The 21,967-nt window shown below is 33.9% G+C and overlaps 1 protein-coding gene across 4 annotated transcripts in view; it reads left to right on the top strand.

The window, feature by feature from the left end:
- CDK13 (cyclin dependent kinase 13) overlaps nt 1–21,967 on the top strand; it is a 102,801-nt gene that overhangs the window by 69,714 nt on the left and 11,120 nt on the right. For all 4 annotated transcript variants that reach the window (XM_019710219.2, XM_019710221.2, XM_019710222.2 and 1 more), the window contains exons 8-11: nt 7,781–7,882; nt 7,985–8,062; nt 17,638–17,754; nt 18,318–18,449. In XM_019710219.2, coding sequence (XP_019565778.1) covers nt 7,781–7,882; nt 7,985–8,062; nt 17,638–17,754; nt 18,318–18,449 — 429 coding nt within the window. The remainder of the gene's footprint in view (nt 1–7,780; nt 7,883–7,984; nt 8,063–17,637; nt 17,755–18,317; nt 18,450–21,967) is intronic.

The raw sequence follows: 21,967 nt of genomic DNA, 5'->3' as shown, positions 1-21,967 counted from the left end.
ATTCTGAAACCAAGAAAATCTCATCGGAGAGAAAGGGTGAAATTTCTGGGCTAACTGGATTTCTGATATTCATGCTTTGCTAGGCTGATGCATGGTCTTCCAGAAGATACCCACATTCTAATACTGGACTTTTTATTTTAACAAATGGTTGCTCCAATGCTTTTCCAAATGATGGGAGTAAATTCTCTTTATGTTACTGTGCCATATGAAAAGTATGTGCCTTCCACATAAGCTGAAATTAATTTCATTTTCTAGAGAAGAAACTATAACTTACCACAATTTACTTTTTCAATGCAAGGAACATAAAGCCCTTAGGCCTGAGTTGGGAAACTTTGGCTTTAGTCCTGACATTGCCATTTAACTAGTTGTACAATATCGGGCAAGTGACTTAATCTCTGTAGACCTCATTATTCTCAACTTTAAGATGAATGACTTAAAGTCTCTAAAAATCCTTATTTATAAGGTATTGAAAAACATCTTTCATGGTTCTAAAAATTAATGTGATCAAAATAAGTCTTTAGAACATTTTGAAGGCAGTATTGCCATCTAGTGGCTTTTCATAAAATTGCCATTAAAAGCAAAACTAAATGTTCCCAAAGCTATGTGTATTGGTATTAATGGGGGAGGAAGAGAGGTATTATTACCTCTTCCTACTTGCCCAAGGACTAGGTGAGATTATATTCAGGATAAAATTACCTCCTTGACGCTGGTCTTTACTTGTGTTCTTGTCTTTTCACTCAAGCTAGAATTGTAATTACTTTAAAGACGGGACTGTCTTTTAAACTTTTGTATTTTATATGCCCTGAAACATAAAATACATTCCTAGTAACTGTTTCATTGATTTTGATCTGGATAAAGGTCATCCTGATTTGGCGGACGCTGCTGGTATAGATTAGTGCAGAGGGCTTTGGGAATTATCTAGGTCACACAGAGGATCTTCTAGGAGACCCTGGGCAATATTGGAATCTTGGAATATAAAGATCACTCAGAACATGAATAACAATAAAGAAGGTGACTAAACAAGGACTGGAAATCTCATTTAGATCACTGTTAACTGTAAGATCAAGGTTAAATTGTATTTCCTTTGGCCCTAATGGAGTAGATTACATTTCGAGGGTATAAAATGGGAAAGGCAATTCAATTCTTTAGGGTACTGTGACCCCTCCTCATATAGGGGGAATCTCATTAATTCCCGTAATGCTGAAAGCTTACAAATCTGAATTTCAAGCCGTGATCTTTTTTCTGATCTCTAAACCTGTGTGTTTACTGGACCCCTCTGGATGATCCAGGTACCTTAAATTTAAAACATACTGTTACAAACCCTGTCTTCACATTTCCCAGAAAAACGCCTATTCCTTTTCCTTTATTCCCCACTTTAGTTAAAGGCATCCAGTCACACACATATATAGATATGTCTCACATAGACCATTGCAAATAAAATTTAATTGATTTTCTTGCCTTTGATCTTTCTCCCTAACAGTCTTTTCCCTTGGCATTCTGACCAACTACCATCCCCTGCCCCCTGGATAATAGTAATGTTGAACTATTTGCAGTTCAGTAAACAAGCTGAGCTCTTGACTACCTTGTGAATCTGTATAAGTTGTTTCCTTTTGTATGAAATTATACTTCGAGTTACCTCCATCTGACAGGTTTGTGTTTTTCCTTCAATGTGCAGTTGGCAATACTTCCTTCGAAATCTGCCTTGAATCCCACAGGCTACACTAGGCACATCTTCGTTTATCTTCTCTTCAGAGAAAAGTATTCATTATTTTATGTAGTACTTGTAGTATATTATTATAATTTATATTGCTTCCAGAACTTTAAGGCTCTGTCTAAATAGCTACAACCATAGTCAGTTGGTTCTTTGGTCCAAGCATCTGTTAGTGCTTACTTAGTACAGTGCCTAGCTCAGAGTTTCAGTCAGTATTTGTTTATAAAGAAAGGAACAAACTTAACTAGCATTTGTGCATGGTGCTTTATTTTATATAGTTCCCCTTCACAAGAATTATTTTAAGAGAAAGCAGTCCTCTGAGATGGGTAGTGTCGATATCATTATTCTTATGCACATTTTAAAGATAAACTGAAATTTAGAAAACTTAAGTGTATTTCCAAGATCACACAGTTAGTAAGTGGCAGAGCTAAGTAAGAATTAAACTTGGATCTTTTGTCAGAAAAGCTGTTTACTTTCATTATACTGGAGTAGTACCCTGTTAAGACTCTGGATCTAACCCGGGCTACCTAAAAGTATCTTCCAGGTGGAGAGCTTTAGGGGCCTCTAAAGTCAGCTTTGGAGATACCATTAGGCTGATGGCAAATAGTCTTTTGTGGCAAATCATCTGCTCAATTTCACGGTCGGTGTTATCTTGTCCTTCAAATATTGTATTTTATTTGTGCCAAATGATGTATGCTCATTTAGTCTTCAGCAGGTTAGCAAGTATGTGATGCTTTCATTTCTGAATCTCCCTTAAAGCTTCTTGAATATCTAATAAAAGGTCTTACAAATGAGAAATATTTTGATACCATCAAATATTTAAAATTAATTGAGATTTCACATGAAAGTTTTATTAATAAAAGTCTAATGACTTTACGTTTTAATATTTTGTTAGCCACATTAAGGTGATGGTTTTTAAAAAAGATGAAGGAAGTGGGGTTTTTTTAGGTGTTACGTCCCAAACTATTCCCAAGAAATAGTTTCTGCTTTCTTTTCAAAAATTGCCAATGAGATTTACGGATGACGATATATAGTAGAAATTGCAATTCAGAATGTTAAACGTTGAGACCATTATTTCTGGATCATTACAAAGTTTAGTTTCTAGACATCCAAGAATAGCAGTTTATTGGCATTTCGTTTCGTTTTTCTCATCTAATGGCAGAGGGATTTTGTGTGTGTGTGTATGCTAGGTTATGGATGTTGTTGCTTGGAATTTAACTTTAATTATGGGAATAAATTGGAGTGGTTCATTTTCTTTCTCCCCCAGCTGCATAACATTCCACTGTATAGTTGTACTAAATAGGTTTCGCTTTTTAAAGTGTATTAATTTATTCTGTAACCTAAGAACCTGACCATATGTTTTTCAGTCCTGTTTCTTTTTCAGTAGGAGTGAATTTGTTTTTTGTGAAAACATTGAGTAGCCATCTCTCAAGAATGTAATTTTTTAAAAATCCATAAGAAAAAAATAAAGCATCGTGCATGTGGTGTCACATCGGTTTGCATTTTCTCTTTGTGATCTAAACAGGACCATTGTTAGAATGTTGGCAATGGGTAGCCAAACCTGGCAGACCAAGTTTGAAATGTTCATTCTGGGGATTCTGGATTTTCATTTATATGTTAAATTTTAGATGGTGTGTTTTCATATTACAATAATAGTACTTTAATTTTCTGGGCTTTAAATGTCCTTGTAAAAAGTGCCTTTTCCTTTTGTCTTTACGTTTGTAAAGACAGCATCCTAATCGTGACATGGAATGTTTTCTTGATAATACTGTGAACAGTTATTAATTGGGTGATTCAAAACTGGCTTTAGTCTCTGCTGACTCCACCCACATTGGAATTTGCTCATATGATTAAGGGCCTTTTGTCTGCAAACTTTCTTGAAGCTTACTTCTTTCTCATTCAACACTAAGGTGGAAAGTGAGGTATGGCACCTAGTTTGCAAAATTTTGGAATAAATCACCAAAAGTATTTTCTTGACTTGGAAACAATCATTTTCATTGTCTCTTGTGAATGTTAACTTCTAAAAGTTTATTAAAGACTAGCTTAATAAAAATCTTATTTAAATTGTTTATTAAAAACATTTAAAGCATAATTATAGCACCACTGTCTTCTTGAAAGTTTTCTTGCTGGCTCTGCTCTCTCCCTGGCTTTATCTCCTTGCTCTCAAAAATGAGCATTTGCTCAGTCTTCTCAGGGAACCGGTGGTTCTGTGTGATTGGAGCAAGAACCAAGTAATAAAGAATTCTGTAAGCCTTTTATGGATATTCTCTAGAAGGCAACAATGTGAGTTAAAAGTGTAACACATTGACATTTTATTTTATACTATCACTTTGACTACACTTCAGAAAATGGACTGACCTTGTAAGTCTGGGAGCAGGGGCAATCAGGAAATGGTTGCAGTAAACCTAGGTAGTATGATTACGGCTAAAACTGCGGAATGGACTTAGGTGTTGGGAAGATGGAGATGAATTATATCTAAGATGTAGAATTGTTAGAACTTCATGGTTGAATGTATTGTTAGCCTCCATTCCTATTATAAAATTTCTGTTTAAGCAACTGGATAAATGGTTTATTACTTAGGATAAGGTAAATTGCTATAACAAAGAGAACCTCAAAATTTAGTAGCTTAAAGAATAAGAAGTTTATATATATTTCTCATTTCATAATTTGAGTGTTTTTGTTTACCTTGGTGTATAATTAAGAATATTTAACCATATCATTAGAACAAGTGGTGATTCTACTTCATACAGTCATTCAAGGATACCGGTGGGAAGACCTGCCATCTTTGTCACATGCCTTCCAAGGCTGTCACCATCTCTGTCAGCCCAAAGCTAGAAAAGAGGGAGGAGTGTTATGAGCCAGACAAGAAATGGCGCCAATCACATATGTTCATGTTCTATTGTGAGAATTTGGTCATGTGACCACACCTAACTGCAGTGAGGATGGGAAATGTAGTGTAGGTGGGCAACTACTATCGAAGAAAGGAAGAACAGATTTTAGAAGACAGCAGGCAATCTCTGCCATAAACAGTAATGCTGTTTGTGGAGGCAGGAAGCAGGTTTACGCCGAAAGATAATAAATTTCTTTTTGGATGTGTTAAGATACAGGTACATAAAGGACTTCTAAGTTTGCATGTATAATATGAACAGACAAATGATTGTAAGATGACATCAATTGAAAAAAATTACTTTTGTTTCTGTGTAACAATGTTATGATACAGAAATTTAAAAGTTATTGTTCTTGGAAAATATCAAAAGGAGGAAAGTGGGAGTGAAAATCGGAAGGAAGAGGGAAAGGACATGAGAACAAGGATTGTGTTTATTGTTATGTAGTTATGGCATTAAGTCAATCAATTAAAAATATTAAGTGCTTACTCTCTGCCAAACACTGACCTAGGTAATACCTGTGGTTTAGGTATTAGAGATACAGCTATGAAAGATAGACCAATTCCATTGTCTCATTTACATGGTGATGAGAAAAAGTAGACAGTGAACCTGGTTAGGTATTATCCTTCTACATGATTCTTTTTTCATTTCTTAGAAGGTTTTTAAACAAAGTTAGCAACTCTAATTTGTAAATTTTAACTGGGATTATCCAGAACCCCCAAATACTTGAAGGGCCTCGGATTTCGCTCTGAGCATCTACTCTGCGTTTTATCTATCTAGACCAGATAGGAGGCTGAGTCACCTGCTGTCCTGGGAATACACCCGTAAGGCAGTGCTGGGTTCTTGGGGGAATACAGTACTGTTTGTCAGGCCCTAAGGTAGGGAAGACCATAGCCATATTTCATCTCTCCTTATCGCCTCAATCGTTTGAATTCCTGGGATGTCTAAGGGCAAAGTGATGGAATCTGTCACTGAACAGATCTCTGATCTCTGATCAGAGTCTCTGATCTCTGCTCTTGATATTTCAGTGACCGTAAAGAAAAATGGCAGGATGGTACTTTGTTTTATTGAAATTATTTCTCAGCCTTTACTTAGTTCTTATTTTTATTCTGACAGAAACTAAGCATTTGGAAATATTTTGAAAAGCTATTAATTTGATACTGTAAGAGTTAAAAAAATTAGTCTAATTTTAACTGCTAGAGATGACTATATTCTAAATGTTGCCTGAAACTTAATACATAGTATATAAAGTAATCTTATTTAAGTACTCCTTTTTCAGTAGAATTTAGTAACCTTAATTTGTGTAATTTCTCCACATAATTCAACATGCTTTTTAAAAATACATATTTCGAAACCTTTTTTAAACATAAAAGGATTTAAAAATTAACTATTTACAAATAGATTTGTGTTAATTTAAACATTTTCTTGAGACTAAATATATAGTTGCACTTTAGTAACAAGATCATAGGTTTCATATGCTTATAGACCCTTGAAATGTTTTAGAAAACTAGTCATCATAATTTCACAAACTTTCTCCTCCCCCCCCGCTAGCTAATTCATGTGTGTCACCTCAAGTTGCAGGACCATGCACACTAAGGCATTGATGTGGGCTTTGTGTGTGGGGTTCATAATAAAGATGGTCTCTGGGCTCTTTTGACTTTTTGGGAAGATAGAAAACAAAATAGAGTGTTCAATACAGTGGTAAGTATGATACAAATTTAAGGATGTGCAAATAAATCTATTGTAAATAGAGATTATACTTTATGGAGATGAGTCTTTCACTATGTCTTGAAGAAGGTATAGAATTGAATAAAAAATAAGGAATTTCAAATTTAAAAGGAGTTAAGCATAAAGAGATGAACATATTTTTAAAAGCTAATTAAGTCCAGTTTAATTAGAATAGCTAGAGTTTAAAAGATCTTACTATATGAAGATAAATGATGCCGGTAAACAAACAAAATCACTTTAATATTATTAGAAAATTCGAATCCTAATTTGCTGTTGAAAATATACATCTTATACTATCCTCCTTATTTCCACAGTTTATACCAAGGTCCCTTACCCTTTTTTCCTTGAGTTTGGCACACTGTTAACTGTAGTTCTATCTGTGGTAATGCTGTGATGTCCAGAGTTTAAATTATTTGGAGAACTTTGGCTGGGTGGGGGCAGAGCACATAGGCCGCTGAGCTCTTACGCTAACTGGATTTTCAGACCTACAATTGGCAAGAGGAAATTGTTTTATAAATAAGTTACGTGCGCCTTTTCCTTCTTCCCCAAACTATTCCAGATCTAAGCCAAAATAAGTGAATGTCTTGGAATACAGCCTTCCTGGGGAATTTCCTATGACATGGCCTTTGCGTCCATATTATTTGGAGGATATCCAGAAAGAGAGGTTTAGCATTTAAAGACATAAATCATCACTCTGAACTATGTAATCCTAACCACAGATCAGTTGAAGAACCACCTCTCACTTCTTAGTGAATCAGCTAGAACATGATCATTCTCTGAAGATTGAAAACACTTTGCCAGAGAATTTATACTGTGGTGGTCCACCTAGTCCCTAATACAACTCCCTAGATAATCTCTTCTGTTGATGAATAAAGAGGTAACCATGTGTGTATGTCCTCTCTGTTAGTTAGACGGTGACAAAGGAAACATCTGGTAAAGTAACATACCTATTGCTAGTGGTTCTTTGCATCATGGACCTCAACTACTACGATCTGCATTTCTGTACTTACTATTCACATACTAAAATGGGTTGAAATCATAGATTACAAAAGATAAGCCCAGTTGAAAACTTGTTAGTTGGTTCCAGTTTGAACTATATCTTGCTACACGTTAGTAGTTTGTCAGAATTGGTCAAAATCAACTCCCTTTAAAAGTTATGGAAAGCTGAACAGTTGAGTTGATTAAAAAGACCTTTCTTTGACCAGATTACAGTTAAAACCAGCCAACTGCTTTTTTTATAGTATATTAAGGGAATTTTTTTCAGTCAATCACATTGCTCTCAGATTTATTTTATGACCACATACTTGCTGTCATAGCATGTCTGTATTTGGTAGGCATATGAAAGTGGTTTTAGTTAGGGTTGGAGGAATGCTTTGATTAGCCAAAATAATATTTCCTAAGAGACTCTCTCTTATTCTGACAGATACTAACTCCAAAGTTGGTTTTGTTTTTTCAGTCGGCCATATACTAACAAGGTCATCACTTTATGGTACCGTCCACCTGAATTGCTGTTGGGAGAAGAACGATATACACCAGCTATTGATGTATGGAGCTGTGGGTAAGATAGGGTTATTGACTGGTTTAATTTGCTTGAAACTTCTGTTAGTAAAGTAAAATATCCTTTGGTAATGGTGGATATTTTTTTTTTTTTTTTCATTAGATGTATCCTTGGTGAACTCTTCACTAAAAAACCTATATTTCAAGCAAATCAGGAACTTGCACAACTGGAATTAATAAGGTAAGCTCATGATTGTAATATTTGCTGGGTGGGGATTATTATACTCTTACAGGAACTTTTAAATCTTTTAGACTGTTTTCAGGAAGAGAACAGCATGGGTCAGACTAATGATTGCTGAATGCAGAAGAAACTGGAGTGCAGGCACTTTGATACTTGATTTAGTAAAATTAAGGATATTAAAGGGCTTGAGGCTGAAAAGATAAGGCTGGAAAGGAGTGAATATCAGAGAGAATGAATGGTAGATAATTTTTTGTTAAGTATGACAGGATGGAAGAATGAATGTTTTGGGATATTGTAAAGAAATAACGTTTATATACATCTATGCGTACATATTTATGTGTATCTATATATATGTGTACACAGCAAAGTATATGCATATATCCACTAGCATAGGTCTTCATTATTTAGAGCCCATCGTTGGACTTAGGTTGTAAGTCACCTTTCTCTTCATCTACTATTTTAAAACAAATTTCTTTTTTTAAAAAAAGAGCTTTGGTTTTCATGTGTAATAATGTTAATTTGCAACTTGTAAGATTTGCATGACTGTTTCAAAATATGGTTGAAAACTTTTAGAAAAAATATTACTATGAGGGACAGATAACCAATATACTATGAATTTTCTCTTCAACAGACTTATTGTATTAATAGATATTTTCCATTCCTTCTGTAAATAGTACTAGCTTAATAACATGGCAAGCTGAATGTCTGCAGCTAGTAGGCTACCACTCTTAGTAAGACTATATAATTATCCCACCAGTTGAAGGGTATGATGACCAAGAGGTAGTTGTTTCCAGTTTTTTATGCCAACTTTTTATTGTATGTTTGTCATTAATTAAATATAGACAGATGCAATGCTTTACAAAGACAACAAAGTTGCTGTCAAATTAATTAGGGATGGACAAGTAACTATAAGTTAGAAAGAAAATGTAAAAGACTTTATACTCAGATTGCTTTTAAATCCTTGATGATATGTTATGGGTATTGTTTGTGCAAGAAAGCTAATGCAGAATCCCATCCAGTGACTCCTCTGTTCAAAGAGAAGGCCTTGGCTCTCTGTCAGAAGATTGAAGAGTAAATGTACATTTATAAATTTTCAGTTAAAATAAAATATTTGCATTATGTATCTGTGTATCCTTTTTTTAAGTGACTACCTTTAACCTATTTTTTCACTTAACCATTTGTCCTTATTGTATCAGATACTAGGGCATCTATTAATGTTAGCATTTATTTAGTTTATATATGATGCTAACATTACTCTAAGACTTTCACCTGAATTGGCCTCAGTAAAGCTTCATAACAACTCTATGTCTTCTTTTTAAAGTTAAGAAAACTGAACCTTACAGAGGTAAAGAATTTGTCCAGAGTCAAAACACTATCATGGTGGTAAAACTGAAATTTAAATGTAGACAGTTTACTTTAGCATCTTTAGCCAATTCTCAGTACTAGGAAATAAAACTTTCTGGAACTTTTTACAAAATCAATGACATAAACACCAAATTGACAAAGACAACATGAAACATTTCTACAGAGTGTTACTCCAAAAATTCTAAAGACGATTAGCCAGTAGTGTCCAGCTTTTCATTAGAAAATTAACTTGTATAGTCAAGTAGATTTTACCCCAATAATACAAGGATGTTTCAATTTAAGAAGTCTATTGTTGTAATTCATCATTTTAATAGAAATAAAATAATATGTTTGTCTTGGTAGGTGTTCAATAGGCACTTGCTAGAAAATATAAACTGCTCATTAAGGAAGTGTAGAGGGATGATTCTTTAACATTGATAAAAATATATATCACAAGCTGATAACCTGAATAATTATTGGTAAATTATTAGAAATAAAGACAAGAATGAAAAAACGTTGTCTTGTATCATTATTTAAGAGTATTTTAGAAGTACTAACCAGGTATCTGGTAGGGTTAGAAAAGGGATCCAATAAGAGGTAATTAGTGGAAAGATGAAGGCAGTATTGTCATACATTGCATATATACAAGGGAATCACCTGAAATGTCTTAAATAAAAAGTTTGGTAAAATGACGTGTGTTAAGAAAATTGTGTGTGTGCATGCACTAGAAAGCAATAGCTTAAAACAAAAATAATACAAGCAATAGCTTAAAACAAAAGCAATAGCTTAAAACAAAATAAAAGCAATAGCTTAAAACAAAAGCAATAGCTTAAAACAAAATAAAAACCAACAATGACCAGTTAGAAACATAGTGGGTGGGAAAGATGCTTTTTAAAAAACCACTACCATATATACCCCAGGAATATTGAAAACTGTAATGTCCCACTTAAAATTGTAAAGATTTAAATAACTAATGGTGAGGCATATCTTGTTTTTTGGCTAGGAAGCCTTAATTATTTTTAAAGATTATCCTGTATCATTATAGTTCTATAGATTGATTTTAATGTTCATTTGGCGGGATAAAAATGAAAATAATGAGGAAAATCTTAAAAAGGAGGAAATTTTGGCATATCATATGTTAAAACAAAATTATAGTCACTAAAACCATTTTGTACTGGCACAAGATATGTAGATAAACCAGTGGAATTATATGGGAAGTCCAGAAATAAAGCAAGCTTATATGGACCTTAGAATATAACACAGAGGACATTTCAAGTTGGGGATTAATTGAACGGTGTTTGTTGATTGCTGGTTGTGTGCCAGTTACTAGGTTCTCAGGATACAACAGAGGGTCAAGGCGGTATATCCTCAGTGCCTGGTAACTGGCACCCAGCTTTTTCTACTTTCTGGTTGGGGTGACAGGCAAAACAAATAAATTAATAAAATATGTCGTGTTTTCCCGAAAATAAGACCTAGCCAGACAATCAGCTCTAATGCATCTTATAGTAAAATAAGACTGGGTCTTATATAATTCATATAATATAGGCCCGGGTCTTATATTAATTTTTGCTCCAAAAGACGCATTAGAGCTCATTGTCCGGCTACGTCTTATTTTTGGGGAAACAGTATAAGTGTGAGGGGATAGAAAGTGTTAGGAGGTAGTGTTGTAGATAGAGTCACGGAATGTCTGCCCCACAAAGTATCATTTGAGCAGAGATCTGAAAGAAGTGAGGGAACAGCAAAGTAATGAAAATCCTGAGGCACAAATATATTTGAGTTATTTTATGAGCATGTCAAGTCAGTAACTGAACCATATGGCAAAAGAAAGAAAGCTCAGTCGATCCACTTAGTGTACAGTTATTAAAAAGGAAATGGTAGATCTGGAGATACTGACTTGGAAAAAAGCAACGTAGTTACAAGACCAATTTTCCAGAAGGCTATGTTCGATTTGATCCCATTTAAGTAAATCAAATTGAATACCTCAAGAGTCTGGAATTGTTCATCTCAACATGGACATTTGAGAGGGCTAAGGAAGGTTATATATTTCAAATTGTTTTTGTGTTGTTGGTAAGATAGCACATATTTATTAAACAGAAAAAGATGCTTCAGCTTTGATTCTGTAGCATTAATTATTTTGAAAACATGAGAAATAAAGGAAGTTTCTGATAAAAGAAACAAGTCTCCCTGATTTGAAGGAGGCAGCAGAGTATATTGAAAGGGGTGGGCTTTGGATTCTCTCAGACCTCGGTTCTAATGACCGCTCAGCTACTTCCTGCTCTTGTGAGTAAGTTTTTTTTTTCCCCACAAGTAAAACAGGACTAATAGTATGTTGAGGGTTGTAAGAATGAAATAAATGTAAGTTTCCTAATATATACTTCTCCCCCTCATCTTATTTGTAGTGCTGCTGGGATATTGGATATTTCTCCCATCTAAAGTCTCAGGAATGATGAGGTCTAGAGTTTGTATTGTACAATTATGTGCAAACTGATCAAGGGTAGGATTACTAATCAGAATCTGTCTTAAAGCGGTTTATATTACTACACTGGTCAAGTTATTTGTATTTTGCTTTGTTCCAGAAAGTATCTTAGGCAGATTATAAAAGTTTTGCTATGGAAGTAACATGGATTAAAAAGTGATGGCTAAAGAGAGTGAAAAATTAAAGGTGAGGACAAATTGGATGAATGAAGGCAAAAATAATTTTACACAGTCACCACTTTTAACTATAAACCTTCCTTATGAAATAAAAGACACAATAATGGAGGAAATTAAAAGCGGATTGGAATAAAAAGAATCCTGCTTCTCTCTATCTAGCCTTCCTTTACTTCCCCTGTTACCCCCCTCTTCCCAAAAGCCTCAGCCTGGATGGTCATACAGGTGAAATTTTAAAAACTTTAAAGGCATCGGCTTTGGTTGTTCCAGAGTATATGAAAAGAAGGAAAGTGCCTATATTTTTAAAAATGAAGCATGTATACCTTCATAAATCAATGGCATAAAAAATTCTGTAGACTTGTGCTTCTTAATTGTTTTGGCCTCAGGACTTCTTTACCCTCTTAGAAATTATGAAACATCTCAGGCGCTTTTGTTTGTGTTATTTGTCTCTATTGATATGTACCACATTAGAAATTAAAACAAATTTAAAATATTCATTTTAAAATGTTAAAAATAACATCTTTAATTGTAAGAAGTCAATATTTTCCAAATAGAAATAAATGTTGGTTAAATGAATAGCATTATTTTACATTTTTAGAAATCTTTTAATATTTGGCTTAATAAAGTACATCTGGGATCCTCACATCTGTGGTATGCCTGCTGTTCTCAATAGTCTTTTCAGATAATTGTGCATATTTTTTTTTGAAACTGCACTAAATAAGTGGTAATTTTCTACAGGTTAGTTGTAATGTGCAGTCTTGAACCATATGAAAGAATATTTTGTACTCTAATATACTGAAATCCACTGGTCTCTCTTGCACTCTTGAATGGATATTTTACAACTGTGATGATTTTGTAACATGTATTGAACATTTGGAAAACACTGTGTCACTGAATTGAGCAGATCTTCCAAATATAACATTTCATCATATTTTTGTTATCACCACTCATCAGAAAAGCCTTTAGGTATTAGTTGTGAAGCTGTCAATTTCGTGGTGTAGAGAATAAGTTTTTTAGTATTCTAATTTTCTTCTGAATGCTCAAATTGTGTAATTGACAGCTGTCTTCCTCGGAGTTGTCTTTCATGGAGTAACAACCTAACTTTGTTCCTTTTCGAGAAATTGGCTGTTAGATACCCGGGTCTGAATTACCATAGTTTGTTAGTTCTTCTCACAGGTAAAAATGTTGATCCATGAGAAAAGCAGCTACTTTAGCTTGCAACTCATATAATTGCACAGGTGCTTTTCAAGATAGCTGTCAGACTTTGTTGTGCAGCAGAACTGCTTTGTTGAGTATTTTATACTTCAGCACTGAGAATATTAAAAAGATGTATATACTCAAGCATTAGGGTTTAATAACATTAATAATTTTGACTGCTTCATTAAGTGTATTCTTAAGTGAAACTGGCTTCCTCCCTGCCCTGAGGTTGTGTGGTCGTGATGGGAACTTAATTGCTCTTGGTTTGGTGCCACTGCCTTGACTCATGCGAGGGAGCTGGTAGGTGTGCCCACATTGGCTTTGCATCATGAGGGCAAAGTCAGCACATGGAAAAAGGCAAATCATGTCTCCATAATGCCTTTAAATGTCCAGACCCTTCTAGGGGGTTCCCGGGGTCTTTGGACTATTTGTGAGGACTGCTGGATACCAATCTCACATGATTATTGATGCAAAACAACAGCATTATACTACAATAAGAGTAGTTTTAATAGGACCAGTTGTATTCCTCATTTGAATGTAAGGATGAATAAACATTAGGAAATCTCAATATAATTCACTACATTAGTGGCCCAGGGAAGAAAATGCAGATAATGATTATAGTAATAGGGTTTCTAAAAATCAAACTGATAAAACTAAAGTATCTTTTAAAAATTTATAAGGCACAAAAATAAAACCCCTAGTAAAAAGAAATAAATGAATGTCTCCTTCACAGGATTTATTTGTGATTTGTGTCTGTAAATATTTTTAAGTATTGTGCTTGTCAAACCAAAGTCGTCATCCTTCCTAGTGGTAAACAATGAAAGTACTCCCATTAAAATCAGAAACCCCAATATTGTGTTGCATCATTACCATTCTGACATTGTTTAGGAAAAGTAAAAGAGAAAACCTATTAAAAAAAATACAGGATCTAATTGAAGGAATGTATATAAAAATGAAGGAAATATAAAAATTGAATATTTCTGGGATAGAAATAGTAAGTTGTGTAAAGACAGCAATTCTTTCTAAATCTATAAATTCAGAGCAGCAGTTGAATCCCAGGAGGATTCTCCTACTTTTGGAGTGTGACAGTATTGATTCTACATTTCATCTGCAAGGAAATTCTGAGAGTAGTAATTAGAGGAATGAGTAGACCAAGGAATTTGTCCTGTCAACCTTAAGAAAAGTATAAAGCTACCATACGGTATTGACACCAGAATAGATAAATCAGTAGATCAGAATACATTTGCAAAATAGACCTTAAATATTTGGGGTTTTGGCATATAAGTCATTTTAAGAAATCTTCAGTAACTGGGTTTGGGATAGCTGGTTGGCCATCAGGCACAGATTTTGCTACTATGCTGTTATCATCAATTACTGTGCTTCCGTGTTTCTACCGTGTTTCCCTAAAAATAGGACCCAGCCGGACAATCGGCTCTAATGTGTGTTTTGGAGCAAAAATTAATGTAAGACTCGGTCTTATTTTACTATAATATAAGACTGGGTCTAATATAATTTGATATGATATGATATATAAACTGGGTATAATATAATACCAGGTCTTATATTAATTTTTGCTCCAAAAGATGCATTAGAGCTGATTGTCCAGCTAGGTCTTATTTTCGGAGAAACAGGGTAGTAATTTTCCCTGCCTCAGTATAAATAGTCCATCCTGCATGCTGCTACCAATTAGATAACTTCAGTACTCAAATGTCTTCCCACAACACATACAATAAAATAATTTAAACTCTTTAGCTAAGAAACTGATTTTTATTATAAGACTATTAATGGACCAGACGCTAGCTCATTTAGTTTCACAGCTTTGAAGTAAAATTAATCTCCATTTTACAAAAGAAGAGACAGATTCTTATGCAATGCAATTTGACCAATATCACACAGACAGGATTCTGTTCTAAACGTTGTTTTTGGAGTTTGTCTTTATTGTACAGTTGGCCCTTGAACAACATGGGGTGGGGCAGCAATCCCCTGTGCATTGGAGCATCTGAGTATAACTTCTGCCCCCGCTGCCCCCTAGAACTTCACTACTAAGAGCCTGCCGTTGACCAGAAGCTTCACGTATAACAGAAACAGTCAATTAACGCAGATTTTGTATATCACATGTATTATACATGGTATTCTTAGAATAATGTAAGCTAGAAAAAAGAAAATGTTACTAAGGAAATCATAAGGAAGAGAAAATACATTTATAGTATTTATTGGAAAAAATCCACATGTAGGTGGACCTGTGCAGTTCCAACCTGTGTTGTTCAAGGGTCAACTATATTTAGGCAAACTGCTTCTTAAACTGTATCGTGTGGCCCTGTCTATGCTTCCAGCTAAACCTGCCTGAGCCCTAAATTCCTCCTATACAGATTTCCTCACTCCTCCTCCCAAAAGTGTGTACGTGGCTACTGCCATGCCTTTGCCTGTGTACTTACTTCTCTTACTTCCTTCCCCACTTGTCTATTGTTTGAGGGACATGATTCCCAAACTGTAATTTAGAGAGAGAAATGTACATGTAAACAACTAAAATACAAAGTAGGATGAAATAGTGTCAAGAGAAACAAGTATCATGCAAAGAGTGACCATTCTGAGTAGTATTGGGGGTACAGAAAACTTCTATGCATAGGTTACTTTTGATCTGAATCTTGAGAAATGACAAGAATTCAGCCAGGTAGAATCTACGGAGAAGGAATATGAGCATAGCTATGGACTTGTGGGGAGAGATGAATTGGGAGATGAGACTAGGAAGGTAATTTGGGACCAGATCATACTAGAAAGCCATGCTCCCAAGCTTGGCCTTCTTTCCTAAGAGAGCCACTATGTTTTTCAGGAGGTTCTGAAAATTGGCTTGTAAGAAACAAGAGATTGGGAATGTACAAAGAAGAAGATCTTATATCTTTTAAAAAGCTTGGGCGTAGGAAAATCCTAAACTACAGTAGTCCCTCCCTTATCTGAGATTTCAATTTCAGTTAACCGTAGTCAACTGCGGTCTGAAAATATTAAATGGAACATTCCAGAAAAACCATAAGTTTTAAATTGCATGTTGTGCTGAATAGTGTGATGAAATCTTATATCGTCCCACCTGGGACATGAATCATCCCTTTGTCCAGCGTGTCCATGCTATATAAGGGTGAATCTAGTCCAATAAGATAACTTTGAGAAAGATAGACCATACATTTTATTAAAGAATATTGTTATAATTGTTCTGTTTCACTATCAGTTATTGTTGTTAATCTCTTACTGTGCCTAATTTATAAATTAAACTTTACAGTACATAGAGAACAACATAGCAGATGTATGGTTGGGTACTGTCTGTGGTTTCAGGCATCCACTGAGGGTCTTGGAACCTACCCCTGCAGGTAGGGGAATTACTGTATATTGAAACAAATAACACAATTTGAGTGACGTAAAGCTTAAAAAACGTGAGAGGTCGTCTCGTCTCGTAATAAGTACATGTTTCTGAGGTAGCATTCTAAAGCTCAGCTAAAGAATATCTGGCAACTTTAGTTTTCATGCTTATTTACATTGGTGCATGCATTTATATGTACGTATGAAATATTTTTACTTTTAGTCAGTGATACATGGACCTTTTCTTTTAACATTTGAAGACCAGTTGACAATTTTATATACAATGTACATTTATCCTTGAGATTCAGTATACTCAAGCATATTTAACCAATTTTTTATCTACATATTACCAACTTCAGTTAGTATTTAACTGTTTACCAGCTGGAGTTACCAATTTGTTACAGCATTCTACAAATTATCAAACAAGGGCTTACTAATTGATACAAAAATAATGAGTGTTTTCAAGATGTAGATAAGTAGAGAGTAAAACAGTTAAAATTTTCCTATACCTTGAAATCAGTGGCACAAATTTGAAGAACTTGTTTGTTTCAGGGATGTTACTTTCAGGGTCCTTCTGCTGATGGGATTCAGCAGTCTTTACAATATACTTACCTTCCTGATGGTAGGATATCTGTTTCTGCTATTATTGCTAACTTTATTATATCCATGAGAAGAGGTAATGACAAGTACCTATAAAAACAGAGAAAGACATATGTTAAACTCGAGTTAATTTATTGGCATAAAATTCTCCATTTTGGTTCAGAATATGTTCAGTATATTTTGAGTGTTATTTGTGCTTTTAGATTTGATTTTGTAAACATTGGAATGTTTGGAGTGTTAGAAGTATTCACTGAAAATAAGTTTATTTCTTAAAACAAGTAATTAAGTTGGATGACTACAATATTTAATGAGACTTATACTCGTATCAGGACTTCAGCTTTTGTGTATTTAAAAATGAGTTGATGTTTTGTATAGCAGTTGTATGTGTTATTTTTTCTGTGTAGTTTATAGTGATGTACTTCTCTTTGTGTGTTTAGCCGTATATGTGGGAGTCCATGTCCTGCAGTGTGGCCCGATGTAATCAAACTACCATATTTCAACACCATGAAACCAAAGAAGCAATATCGTCGAAAGTTAAGAGAAGAATTTGTTTTGTAAGAAGGGGGCGCTTAAACATCCATATTACACTGAGTGATTTTTGTTGTTGTTATTGCTTCTGAATTCTAAATGTCACTCTATCCTCTATTGACCCAAGGTAGACTTAGCACAGTTCTTCTGTGTCATATAATTTTGAGTTTCCCTTTGCTACATGCAAATTACCATGTCACCACCATTATGAAATCAGTGGTTTGGGTTTGTGTGTTTGATTTGGTGCGTATATGAAAGAACTTTAATAATATTTAAAATTTTAATGAAGCAGCTTCTAAGTTACTTGAGCTCAGGTTTTTATTTTGTTGTAGGAAACTGTTTTGTTCAGTTCTTAATTTATGTTACAGATTGCCCATAGGGTAATAAAATGTACTGTTGTTGGCCAAATTTAAAGTTATTTAGAATAATAGTTATAAAATTATGTAAAAATATTTCTTCAAAAACAAATTGGAATTTAGTGGAATAAAGTATTGCAAATGTTATAAAATGCTAGTCTTTGAAAATAGCTGCTAAAGAAACATTAAACGGTGTGAAGAACATGTCTGACCTCTGTAACTCTCCCCGCCAGCATTCCTGCAGCCGCGCTAGACTTGTTTGACTACATGCTTGCCTTGGACCCCAGTAAGCGCTGCACTGCAGAACAGGCCCTTCAGTGTGAGTTCCTGCGGGACGTGGAACCCTCAAAAATGCCTCCCCCAGAGTAAGTGACCTTTTATTATTGTTAGATCCCATATGTAAAGAATCTGGACAGTTTTAATAACACCTGTATATAAACAATCAAAAGCTATTCCATGATTAGTTAAAAGAAATAGAACAAATCAAAATAAATAGAATAATAGTAAAACACATAATTTGCACATTTAGAATACAGAACCTTGTTTAATGTTCAGCTAACCATATAGGACTAGCAAAAGTAGCCTTCCTCTAGCTAATTTCACTAATATATTTTAACTCTAAGAAAATATTACTGCTGTAACTTATTATTCTAGAACTACTTATACCAGTACAACTGCTTATACTCCCAGTTGCTATAGCTAAAATTTTGAGTGCTGTGCTAAACATTTTTCATGCCTACATTAATCTTTATAGTCCTCTCAGGTGGGTATTAGTATTATTATCATCATTTTACAGAGGAGGAAGCAGGCTCAAAGAGGTTAAGAAACTTGCCCAAGAATATAAATCTAGTAAAGGGTGGAGCCAGCTCTTAAATTCAAGTTAGTCCAATAAGAAACAGGAGTTCTGAAATACTTTTTGGCAAACTATGCAATAGAAAATTTTTATCATTGAATAACAATATTAGTATCAAAAGCCTGATTGTATACAATTATATACTGTATACAATCAGTATATAAACTGATTGTAACAATCAGTTTATTGTCCAATGTGGGAAGGGGGTGGAATGCATAGAGTTTGGGAGTGAGAATAGCTGGGTTCTTGAAATGCCCCTCTCTTGTGGCTCCTGTAATTTCTCTAGGATTGATTTGGGGAAAGGGGAGGGGACAAAGCAGTCCATTTGGTTCTTCTTGGTAGGATCTGGAAACTTTGTAGGGATTTTCTTAGTAATTTTTAAAATGATGTTGAGCGTCCTAAAAGCAAGCCTATCCCAATAATAATAAAATGTTTCCATGTAATTCAGTTATCATATTGTAAATGAACAAACGTGGGCTTTGGAGTTCAAATCCTGGCTCTTCCACTTAGATTGGGCTTACTATAATTCAGTGAGACTATCATATTCAACTTAATGAAGTTTTTGCTGTATTTGAATAGCCTTTGTGGGGTTATGTGAAAGGCATAAAGGATCTATCATCTGACACGTTGAGGGACCTGAATCATTCATTGTTAAATTGTTTCATGGGTTTTTTTGTTACCAGTATATATCAGCAGTCTTGAAACTTTGGCTCTAGTATCCCTTCAAATATTTTTAAACTTTTGATTTGGAAAACTTTCAACTTTATGGAAAAATTAGGAAGAATAATACAATGAGCATTCATAGATCCTGAACCTGCAATCAACAGTTTTTAATGTGTGGGCACATTTGCTTTATCACTCTATATAAACTTCTTTTCTGAACTATCTGAATATTACATATTGTGTGACACTTCATTTATAAATAATTCACATGTATCCATAAGAACTAGGACTTAATTCTATATAACTACAGTACCATTATAAAGTATCAGAAATTTAACATTGCAATATCTAATAGTCCATTGTCAGATTTCTTCACAATAATATTTGTAGCCTGTTTTTTGCGGTTGTGCGATGAAGAATTCATTCAGAACTCACACATTTCATTTAGTTGTCATGTCTCCAGTCTTGAATCACTTTTTGGGGAGGGCTTCTATGACACTGACATTTTTTAAAAGTCCGAGCCAGCTGTTTTGTAAAACATTCTACAGTCTGGCTTTAAAATTGCTTTCTAGTAATTAGAATTAGAGTAACTTTTTATTTATTTATTGTTTTTGGCAAAAAGTACTATGTAGGTAGTGATGTGTACTTCCTTCTTTTATCATATCAAGAGGAACATAATGTCATTTTTCTCCCATTATTGGTAACACTAAGTTGATCTCTTGGTTTAACTGGTCCACATGAAAGAATTCGGGTAAAACTGTATCAAAGCACATTTTTAATTGACATCTAAACTTTTTTTAATCGAGGGTTTGAATAGCACAAAAGATGTGATTTTTAGTGTATCATAAGTGTTGACACCTAAATCAAGTAGTTACATCACTTTTAAAAATACATTCAGTGGAATCAGAATATCTTAGTATCTTTATATTCAGCAATATTCACTTAGAAAATGTATGAAGAAACTCTTCAACAATTGAACATTGTTAGTTTTTCATCTTGAACTTACATTGGTTTTGCAGGTTTTTAATTGCAGCATATATTTTTGCTTGAAAGTATTTTATTGATTACCCTATTATACTTCCTTAAAACAATGTGTATATAAATGAAAATTCAGTTAAAAAAATTTCTTCTTACTGGTATAAAGGTCTTGTCATTGCAAATAGTAGTAGTACATATTTCAATTAAAAAAGAAAGATTTAGTTGAAAATTCAATGTAATGAAATAAATAGTGCTGAGATTTCCCCCCCGTGTAATTTGCCTATCTATCAATTAATAGTACTTATTTTAGAATGGCACATAGTTCCACATTAATTGTAATTTTATTTTTATTATTTTAAGTACCCTTATAAACAAGCATTTGAGAAGGCTAGAGTTTTGTCAGTTATATCACTGAGTTCTTTGAACTCATTCCATATATGTCCCCAAAATCACAATGATCGGTCATCAAAAATTATTTTAATGACCTTTAAAATAACAAAGGTCATTTTTTTTTAATGACATTTAAGGGTTTTTTTCCTCCTTTAATTTTTTTTTTGACAGTAAAGAATTGGAAACAGCATGACTGCCAAAAGACACGTATTTTATCTAGTCATTGATCATTTAGTTTTTCAAATTTTGGTGAAATTACTTCAGTTACTGCATTACTGCAGTACATCTGAATTCAGAATATCCCAGCAAAGAAGCTTTACCAATACTTATTAAATGACTTCTTATACTTGTTACTTTTTCTTTTGCTAGGACTTCTTTAATCCAGTATACTTAATAAAGGTTAGAAAGTCAGCATGTAATTTCAGTGCTACTTTGCCAATCAAGTTTATTAAATTGTGTTTCTTACTACATTTTTAAAATATGTTTTTGTCAAAACCTTGAAACTATAGAGATATCCCATTCAATTTATGAAAAATGCCTGCTATATAACCTAATTGGAAACGCTATTCATATTGTCAAAAGCATCACATCACCTAAATTCACTAAAGTTTTTATTAGAACATACTGACTGCATTTTTTCCATTAAAAATAAACGTTAATACGCATCTCGGTGAAAATTCTGTAAACAAGTAATAAATTATTGGATACATCTTGTTAGATAACATCACTAAAGCATTCAGGTCATAATTATGATACTAAACTAATATTTAGATTAAGAGTTATCAATAAAGAACATAACCTCTCAGTATTTTGTAATATATAATATGTACTTAAAATTATAAGTTATTTATGAGGTAAGGACTATGAAGAAAGCCCTTGGTATTCCTTTGGGAACTGTGTATGTACTAAACTCCTCTGATCAGTTTCTTTTAGGAATAATCAAATGAGAGTGGGGCATAAAAAAAAAACCAAACACTCCATTAACTGGATGTCCTGTCA

Source organism: Rhinolophus sinicus, linkage group LG09, assembly GCF_036562045.2.
Source record: "Rhinolophus sinicus isolate RSC01 linkage group LG09, ASM3656204v1, whole genome shotgun sequence".
Taxonomy (NCBI): domain Eukaryota; kingdom Metazoa; phylum Chordata; class Mammalia; order Chiroptera; family Rhinolophidae; genus Rhinolophus; species Rhinolophus sinicus.
Note: the sequence above shows the minus strand (reverse complement) of the source record. Positions and strands in the feature narration are given on the sequence as shown.